The sequence below is a fragment of the Sinocyclocheilus anshuiensis genome, unplaced genomic scaffold, assembly GCF_001515605.1.
Source record: "Sinocyclocheilus anshuiensis isolate Anshui unplaced genomic scaffold, SAMN03320099.WGS_v1.1 scaffold702, whole genome shotgun sequence".
In the NCBI taxonomy this organism is placed as follows: domain Eukaryota; kingdom Metazoa; phylum Chordata; class Actinopteri; order Cypriniformes; family Cyprinidae; genus Sinocyclocheilus; species Sinocyclocheilus anshuiensis.
Window position 1 is genome coordinate 2,284,583 of NW_015548184.1, and position 8,733 is coordinate 2,293,315.

The 8,733-nt window shown below is 36.7% G+C and overlaps 1 protein-coding gene across 1 annotated transcript in view; it reads left to right on the plus strand.

The window, feature by feature from the left end:
* LOC107704838 (AT-rich interactive domain-containing protein 1A-like) overlaps positions 1 to 8,733 on the plus strand; it is a gene marked incomplete at its 3' end in the record, with an annotated part of 31,406 nt that overhangs the window by 15,700 nt on the left and 6,973 nt on the right. Inside the window, exons 2-4 of the mRNA XM_016507861.1 lie at positions 4,560 to 4,757; positions 6,176 to 6,805; positions 7,878 to 7,988. Of these exons, the coding sequence (XP_016363347.1) occupies positions 4,560 to 4,757; positions 6,176 to 6,805; positions 7,878 to 7,988 (939 nt within the window). The remainder of the gene's footprint in view (positions 1 to 4,559; positions 4,758 to 6,175; positions 6,806 to 7,877; positions 7,989 to 8,733) is intronic.

Here is an 8,733-nt window from a genome sequence, read left to right on the forward strand (position 1 = left end):
CTCTTTCCTTATGTGTGTATGTGCACACATCCTCGTACCTCACCGCTCCAAACCATAGCTCCAAACTTAATCCGGGAAAGGTGAACATTCCTGCATCATAACTTGGACTGAAAGATGAATGTGTAGAAAGCGAGCATGTCTCCAAAAACCTTGTTGAGCTGCAGGTTTATGCATGCATTTTTTATTAATTTATTAATTTTATTTTTTACAGAATTATGTTTTGATTATATTTTTGATTATTGAGCTGCAGGTTTAGTTAAGTGACTGCATTTTTTTCCATTTATAGGGATTTTTGTTTTACAGAAAATAATTTATTTATGTTCTGATTATTGTTGAGCTGCAGGTTTAGGCTCACTTAAGTGACTGCATTTAATTAAAAGAATTTAATTATTTATTCTAATTATTTAGCCTGACATATTTACTGTTTCAAAATGTTCTATATGTTTTTAAATATAAAATGTGTTCAGTGTAAAAAAAAGTTGTTTTTTTACCCAGACATTTAAAAATAACATATTTTAGAGCTGTAATTGCAATACCGTGAAACCGTGATTTTTTTTTTATCTACGGTTATCATACCGTCAGAATCTCATACCGGCCCATGCCTAGCGTCCACACGAAACCACCAAACTGACACAAAACGATGTAGTATACATGCCAGACCAGTATGTGGCGCTGTAATTGTGCCAAAGGGGCGTCGTTTTCAGATTTATCCACTCTGGGAACCGGTTAAAAAAAATATTGGTTTCACTCTCCCAAAACGCCGGATCCGTGTGGACAAAACGCCTATACGATACAAAATATATGCGTATACAGCTAAATAGGGCTGCACAATTAATCAAATGCGATTGTCATGCGTATTTTGATAGTAATGCCAGTTCTGTAATCAGCAGTAAATCATCATGTGCTTTCAGATGGAGCAGAATTTACTACACCGAGCCGTAGTTCACTGACAAGTTATGCAAAAAAAAAAAAATCTCAGACGATTGAGCGAACCGCGATCTCGATTCCATTTCGATTTATCGTGCAGCCCTACAGCTAAACACGTCTCCGTGTGGATGGGGCCTTATATTCACTAGACAAAATTATACATAAAAAAGACTGAACAAAGGGTCATTTGAAAGAGTTGACTGACATTTCCTAGTTTGCTAGTTTTGCCTCCATCAGTTTAACACTTTATATCAACGTGGATTTCATATGTCAATGTAACATTTGAATAGGCAGCCAGCATATAGGCCTGTCACGATAACAACTTTTTGTTGTGAGATATATTGCCCCAGAAATAATTGCGATAAGCAATATTATTGTCATTTTAAAGACCATTTTATGCCACTGAATATATAATCATAATGTAATGGCATAATAATGCAAGACGGCCTACACACTTCCAAATGACAACAAACTTTTTATTTTTAAGAATATTTAGATCATGGAAATTAAGTATCAAAATATTAGATACCTTAAAAAACTTGAATAAATAGTAAATAAACATTTTCTAACAAAAAGTGCAGAGTAACAAGTACAAAAAAAGAAAAATGCACAAAGAACTTGTATGGAGACTTTTCCATCTACAGATTTATCCCTGACCTTCTTTTCTCTGTAAATTAAGGGTGCACACTATTGCTGAAAAACACAATCACTACTCAGCAGTCAGATGTCCGTATGCACAAAGGCACAGATCCCTAAACAAGACCATATCTTCAGATAAAACGTTTTTTGTAGAAGCATTTTTTTAAAATTTGAACTAGCACCTCCTGACTACACCAGGTTATGTACGAGAAGCTGCAAAAGACACAGTACATAAAATGTACTGTGGAATGTAAAAAACACGGTGACATAAATTTTTAAGTAAATATAATGGCCGATATATTGCGTCACCAAAAATTATTGAGGTTATGCATGAATGCGTCATTTGTACGTTGCCATTTGACATTTTAAAACAATCTTTTTTTTTTTTTGTATGTTCTGGGTCATCAGATACAAAGACGGAAAGAAGGACTTAGTGATATCAATGTGAGACTTGAAAGTGATATGAATATATGCACTTTCCAACTGCATTTAAGGTATTTGATTAAAAGTTGTGTTGCTTTTCTGAACAGAATTTACAATAATTACATCAAAAGATCACTTTAATATAACAATGATTCATCCATTGCTTAATGAACTTAAAGATATTTTATTAAAGTAATGATTATCACCTGAAGCTTGACATCATAATCGTACCAGCAGCATGATATTCAAAATAAATATTGACATTTTATAGATGCGTATATAGTGTATAACAGTATCTGGGCAATGTCGCTGAATATATCTTGCTTTTTCAGCCTCCTTCTGATGATGTTTTATGCATAAAAATAAAATTATATAAAATATCAGTGACACCTTTAAATAACTTTCCTACTTGGATCATGAAACTGTTTAATGACATATTCTTTAGGAAAGTAGCTAATTGAAAAGCTTTTTAAAGTCATCACCATATTCACAAAGTTGCATTATTTTATTTTAGATAATATTCAACATATCACCCAACCATATATATATTTAACTACTGTTAAAAATTTGGGGTTGGTAAGATTAAAAAAAAAAAAAAAAAAAGTTTATGCTCACTCATACAGTTAAAAACTTGAATTAAAAATATTATTACATTTAAACATTTAAAATGACTGTTTTCTGTTTTTATATAATATTTTGATATTTCAAATTTATACCTGTGATGGCAAAGCTGAATTTTCAGCAGCTGTTACTTCAGTCTTCAGAGTCACATGATCCTTCAGAAATCATTCTAATATGCTGATTTGCTGCTTAAATATTTCCTATCAGTGTTAAAAAAAACAGTTGAGAAGCTTATATTTGTGGAAACCAGGATGCAGTTTTGAGGGTTCTTTGATGGATTGAAATCTTTTAGCATTTATAGAAACATTTTGTAACATTATAAATGCCTTTACTGTTACTTTTGATCAATTTAATGCATCCTTGATGAATACAAGTATTAATTTCTTTCAAAAACAGATCTTACTGACCCCAAAATTTTGAACTGAATTTAGATATCATATTTTGTGTAGGTGAACTCTGGAGAGGAGTTAATTTGGCTGCTTGGTAAATGTATTAAGCTGACCTTCAGGATTTCATTTTTCAATGAATAGATTTTACAATCATGAAACACTGTGGACAATATGTATGAAAGTATGCTTAATATTTCATGCCTCAGAGTGTTGTTTTTGTTTTTGAACGTACACAGAGGTGAATTATGATAGAAAAGGCAGCATACAGCATACACTTATTTCTCTCTGTGAGTGAGTTTTGTTCTCAAGTACATCAAGTAATTGTTGAAATGTAAGTATCCTACTATGAAATACTGTACTTGAATGCAACATAAGTATTTAAATTGCATTAATCTTTAACCTGGAGGAGAACTAGGCATATGCCGGTATCAAATTTTCATGTTTCGATTAATTGCTAATGCTTTTATCACGATATACGGTATTATCACTTACCGTGATATATCACATTACCGAATACCGGCACAAGTCTAAGGAGAACAGGATGAAGTCTCATTGCAGTGCAGCCATTATAAGGATGTTAATTTAATTAACATTTACTTGTTAATATTTAAAAAATGTTAAATACACACAGTGAAAATAAATGTTTAAGGACATACAAAAGAATATTATCAACTAGAATTGTCATCGCTTGTTGGTGATGAAGTTAAGCTTCTAAAAGCAAAATAAAGTCTTCGGTCTGTATTTTTAAATTTCAAGTGTTGGCAAGCGGTTTAAATCAGTCAGATTGTCTATGCGAAAGACTACATTTTAAGCTGATGCAATTAATATAGTTCCATGTTCTGCAAATATCAGAATTGAATGCTGGAAACTTAGTGTATTTTTGTTGTCCATCAGTGTTTGTGCACTGCAGTTGTTATTTGTTAGTTTACAACAGAATGACTTGTATTCCAACTCCAATATTTACGTGACCCCCTCATCTCGGATTTTTATGCTCCAGCGTTCATCTCATTGCAAGTCAAGCTGGACCTCTCCTCTCATGTCATTAAGCCCTGTGTCATTCATTCGGTGCCAAGATTGCCGTCTTTTTCCGAAAAAAGGAAAAGCTGGCTTGGCCGAGGCTCAAGCAGAGCTACAGCTGGGATGTGTTAAATATTCGGCAGACTGCGACTTCCTTAACTAAGGCTGTGCAAGGTAACGGTCAGGTTAATAACCGTGGGAATCGGCAGCAGAGGGTTATTTGCTGTCTCTCTTTTTCCTTCTCCTTTTTCCACTATCATTTCCCCCCTCTGGCTGTTCTCTCTCTTCTTCTCTTGTGGTTTCTTGCATTTTTATTCTGTCCTTGCTATTCTTTAATTTCCACCCTGGCTTTTTAAAATCAAATTCTGAAGTGTGGGAGTGCAGTAGTACAGAATAATAGTTTGATTGAATGGTTTTGGAAAATGTGTCCTTGAGTTCTTAAAAAGCTTTGTAGATGTCTTTGTGTGAAACTCAGTTTATGCTTTTCTGTCATTATCTGTGAGATACCTTTGCTCAAACCACTTTGTCGCTCTCGCTCCACAGACTCCAGGCTCCATGGATCAAATGGGGAAAATGCGCGGTCAGCCTTATGGGTCGGGCGGGCCTTACTCCCAGCAGCCCCATCAAGGGCCTCCTCCAGCGCCCCAGCAGAGTCCTGCTTACCCAGGCCAGGGCTACGGGCCCCCTGGCCCTCAGAGATACCCTATGGGCATGCAAGGACGTGTGCAGTACGGCCAGCAGGTCGGTGATCTTTCTTAGCGTTTTAAGGGGTTCACCGTTTGAATATGCTGCACTGTTGTAGTTAAATGAGTGAATATCCTGGTAATTATAAGTTATGAAGCTAGTAATAATTTTTTTTTGGTAACCTATTGCCGTGTGTTTTCTCATTTAATGCGGTGTTGCAGTGTTCTTTTAGTGCTGGCATCGATATGTCATTTCTTTTAGCATGATTTTAAAGTTAGTTTAGCAGTATAGATACACAGATGCTGTTTTCAAGGTAAAAAAAAACATTTGTATAAAGTCAGGTTGCTAATAGTCAAATTAAGGTTTATTAACACTGATGCAGTAAGAAAATTCTATAGTAATAATAAATTATTATTAACAATTCAAGATGTGATGTTACAGTCAGCCCATTATTCTCTTTAACCTTAGCCTGTAATTCTATAATTTAAAAAATGTGTTTATGCTGTTGAATGTATGCTTACATTCAACATTGTTTTACAATGTGGTTATGGTTATGCCTGAATATCTTATGTTTAACTTTCTTGTGAAAAAAAGTGAATGAGAATTATATTAATTTGAAGTAAAATGATTTTTTGGGGCTTTTAATTTTTGGGTTAAATCACCGTGTATCATAGTGTTTGGTGTTACAAAGCTTGACAAAAATGGCAACGTGTAGCATATGTGTCCCAGCTATCATGGGATCTTTAGCCATTCCTAGCCTTAATAAATAATTACAAATGTGATGCTGGACAAGGTCACACTTTCTGGTACAATAACTACATTTTATCCTTGTCTTATTATTTAGGGAATAGGAAGGATAAAAAGTTGTTAGGCTATGTACAGGTATATTGTGTACAGGTTATAAATAAAACTCATCTAATCTCTTTTAGCAATAAACTTTCTGTCCCAGTTTTAATCTTAAATATTATTTATGTGAACTCATATTAACAATAACATGGAATTTTGAAATTGTAATTTTCAGTGCTTAGAAGAGTCATGGAAATTTCTGATGTTGAAATATCAGTTTTCTATTAACATTGAGTGCTAATACCTTGAGCAATGCACTGTTTTAAATCTCAGGACGATTTTACTTTCTTACTGATAACATTTAGTACATTTTTAAAAAGCAGCAAATTAAAACTATGAATTCTCATCCTTTAATCAAGAACGAACTGGAAAAGTAATGGAAATTCAGGAAGTCTACTTTTATAAGGCTTAATACAACACCGATTGCTTCAAAGCAGCTATACAGTAATGAACAGGAAAAACCGTGTCAGTGTCACAAATACATTTGTCGAAAGAAGTGGGAGCCTTGTCTATAGCATGTCAATAAAAAGAACCGTTTCTTTTTTGTCTATTTACCCACATGATATAAATAAGTGTGGGAAATACCATGAGTGTAATGATCTTTAGTGCCATCCTACTTGTTTGCACAGGTGCCATCATATGGACAGCAGGGACCAGGGGGTTATGTGCAGCAGGGGCAGCAGCCCTATTACGGCCAGCATGGTCAGGGGCCTCACTCGGGCCAGCAGCAGTCGCCATACCCCGGGCCTTCCCCAGGGCAACCAGGAGGTCAGGGACCTTATTCACAGCAAACTCATGGCCCCCAGTCATCTGGCCCACACGGACAGGCTGGTCCTCCTTACCAACAACCCCACATGCCCCAGCAGCCACAGGGGCAGATGACCGGCCCTTCGCCGGGCCCGTCGCAGTCCCCATACTCGCAGTCCTCGGCGCCACCCCAGGCCAGCCAGTCTCCCTATCCACAGCAACAGGTGCCTCAGTCCCAGCCCTCGCAGCAGGGGAGCTCGCAGGCTCCTCCTGCATCCCAACCCAGTTACCCTCCTGCCCAAGGCCCTCAACAACAACCGCAGCAGCCGCCACCGCCAACATCACAGCAGCCACCGCAGACGGCCACACCCGCTTCTCAGCCGCCCGCGGGACATGGACAGATGCCACAGGGACAGCCCTCATCGTACTCCCAGAATCCCCCACAACAACAACAACAGCAGCAGCAGCAACAACAACAATCGCCGTATCAGCGTTTTCCTCCTCCTCCTCAGGTAACTTAAGCTTTTTGCTTTCGTATTTAAGTTGTGGTTCAGGGTGGATGAAAATGAGATAATGAAAGTGAGAGTTACTGAGATCGACTGTCACCACGGTGCCCTCGAGCAGCAGTTCTAAAGTATAGGTAATGCTTTGCAACGAAATTTAGTTAATGCATTAAGTGTCAGTAATTAACAATGTTCAGCACTTTTACATTATTATCACTGGGTAATGTTAATCAGCATTAACATATTAGATACATTTTTCAAGGATCATGTGTCACTGAAGACTGGAGTAATGAAAATTTACATTCAGCTTTTTGATCACAGGAATTAATTGCATTTAAAAAAAAGAACAATAGAAAACAATACAGAAGTTATTTTAAATTGTAAAAATATTTAACTGTTTTTGATACAATAAATGCAGTCTTGGTGAGCAGAAGAGACTTTGTTTAAATTAAAAACAAAAAAATCTTAACTGACTCCACAGTAATGTCTTATTTTCTAATAACAATCTATCATGGAATATTAATTGACAGTGAACAATAGTACATTTATGAATTCACTTACAGCATTTATTAATCTAGGTAAAAAAAATGAAATGGTTGTTCATTGTTAGCTTAAACCTAATGCATTAACTAATGTTAACGAATGTAATCTTATTGTAAAGTGTTATTAAAGTATCTGCCGAATAACTTGTAAATGCATACGTTTTCTAAACTGGATGGTGTTTTTAATCCCGTTTACTATGTTTATTTCTGAACATATGCAAATTTAAAGGTGAGATGTTAATAGCATGTTTAATATTCACTTTGTGTGTTTGATCTAAATTGGATGACTGCTTTTGCATTTATTTGAAGTCTGGAATGCATTTCATTTCACAGCGCCACCACATTTACAGACTCTCGTATGGTAATAAAAGCAGTATTGTAACTGGTTATTCTTAAGTACAAAAACAGAAACTTGCATTACTAACAGTGAAACTGACCTAAACACACATGCAATATCTGTAAGCAAAAGCATCTATACATGCGTCCACTGTCCTAAATACCAACTTCGACTGTCCTGGGCTGCCTTTTTCCCCCCACAGGAGATTTCCCAGGAGTCTTTTAGCTCCCAGTCCAGCGCTCCCCCCTCCGTTCCGCCTCTGGCATCGAAGAGCAGTACAGAGGACATGCAGGGCAGACCCTCCAGTCTACCAGTGAGTCTGACACTTTCATTTCACACAAGCTGTTGACTGCGTCCAACCGCATTTAAAGATGCATTGTGAATTTGACAGATTCACGAATGCGCAATCAAGTAGTTTCAGTCAAACGCTATTTTTATGTTGACTTTTAGTTCGAGGTAATTAGCTTGAAGATGTGAGCATAATTCAGCCTCAGCTGTACCTTTATCTCTGGAGTGATTATGTAGGACATTTGGGGTTGTTGCTAAATGAAGAACTTTATGTGGTCTGTCACGGAAATATGTGCCGTCGGTTCTCTCTGTATCTTTTTTTTTGTACTCTCCATGTGAATTCTGCTTCTGTCTTCGAGATTTAATTGCATTTGAGTGTGTGTTATGACCTGCGAGACTGTGTCTGAAAAGGACACATGGAAAGACACCCAGCTGCGCTGACTCGGCACACGTGCAGCCGACTGCTGTAGCTATGGCAACCTCAGGGACGCTATGATCTCACTTTTTTTTTTCCCCCTCCTAGATAAGATAAATAAGGCCAGCAGCCTCTGGCTGTGTGATTGTATGTGTATGAGAGCACTTGAGCGTGTGTCCCAGAGAGGAAAAAAAAAAAACTGTGCCAGAGTTCATTGTTGCCGAGTGGAGGAAGCCGTCACCGGAAGATTTATTCTAAAGAACAAGAAAAGTTTTTGTGGTATAATTAAATTTTGCTATTGTGCTGCTGATGTAATTTGTAATTTTTTTGTAATTTTTTACTATGATTTATATAT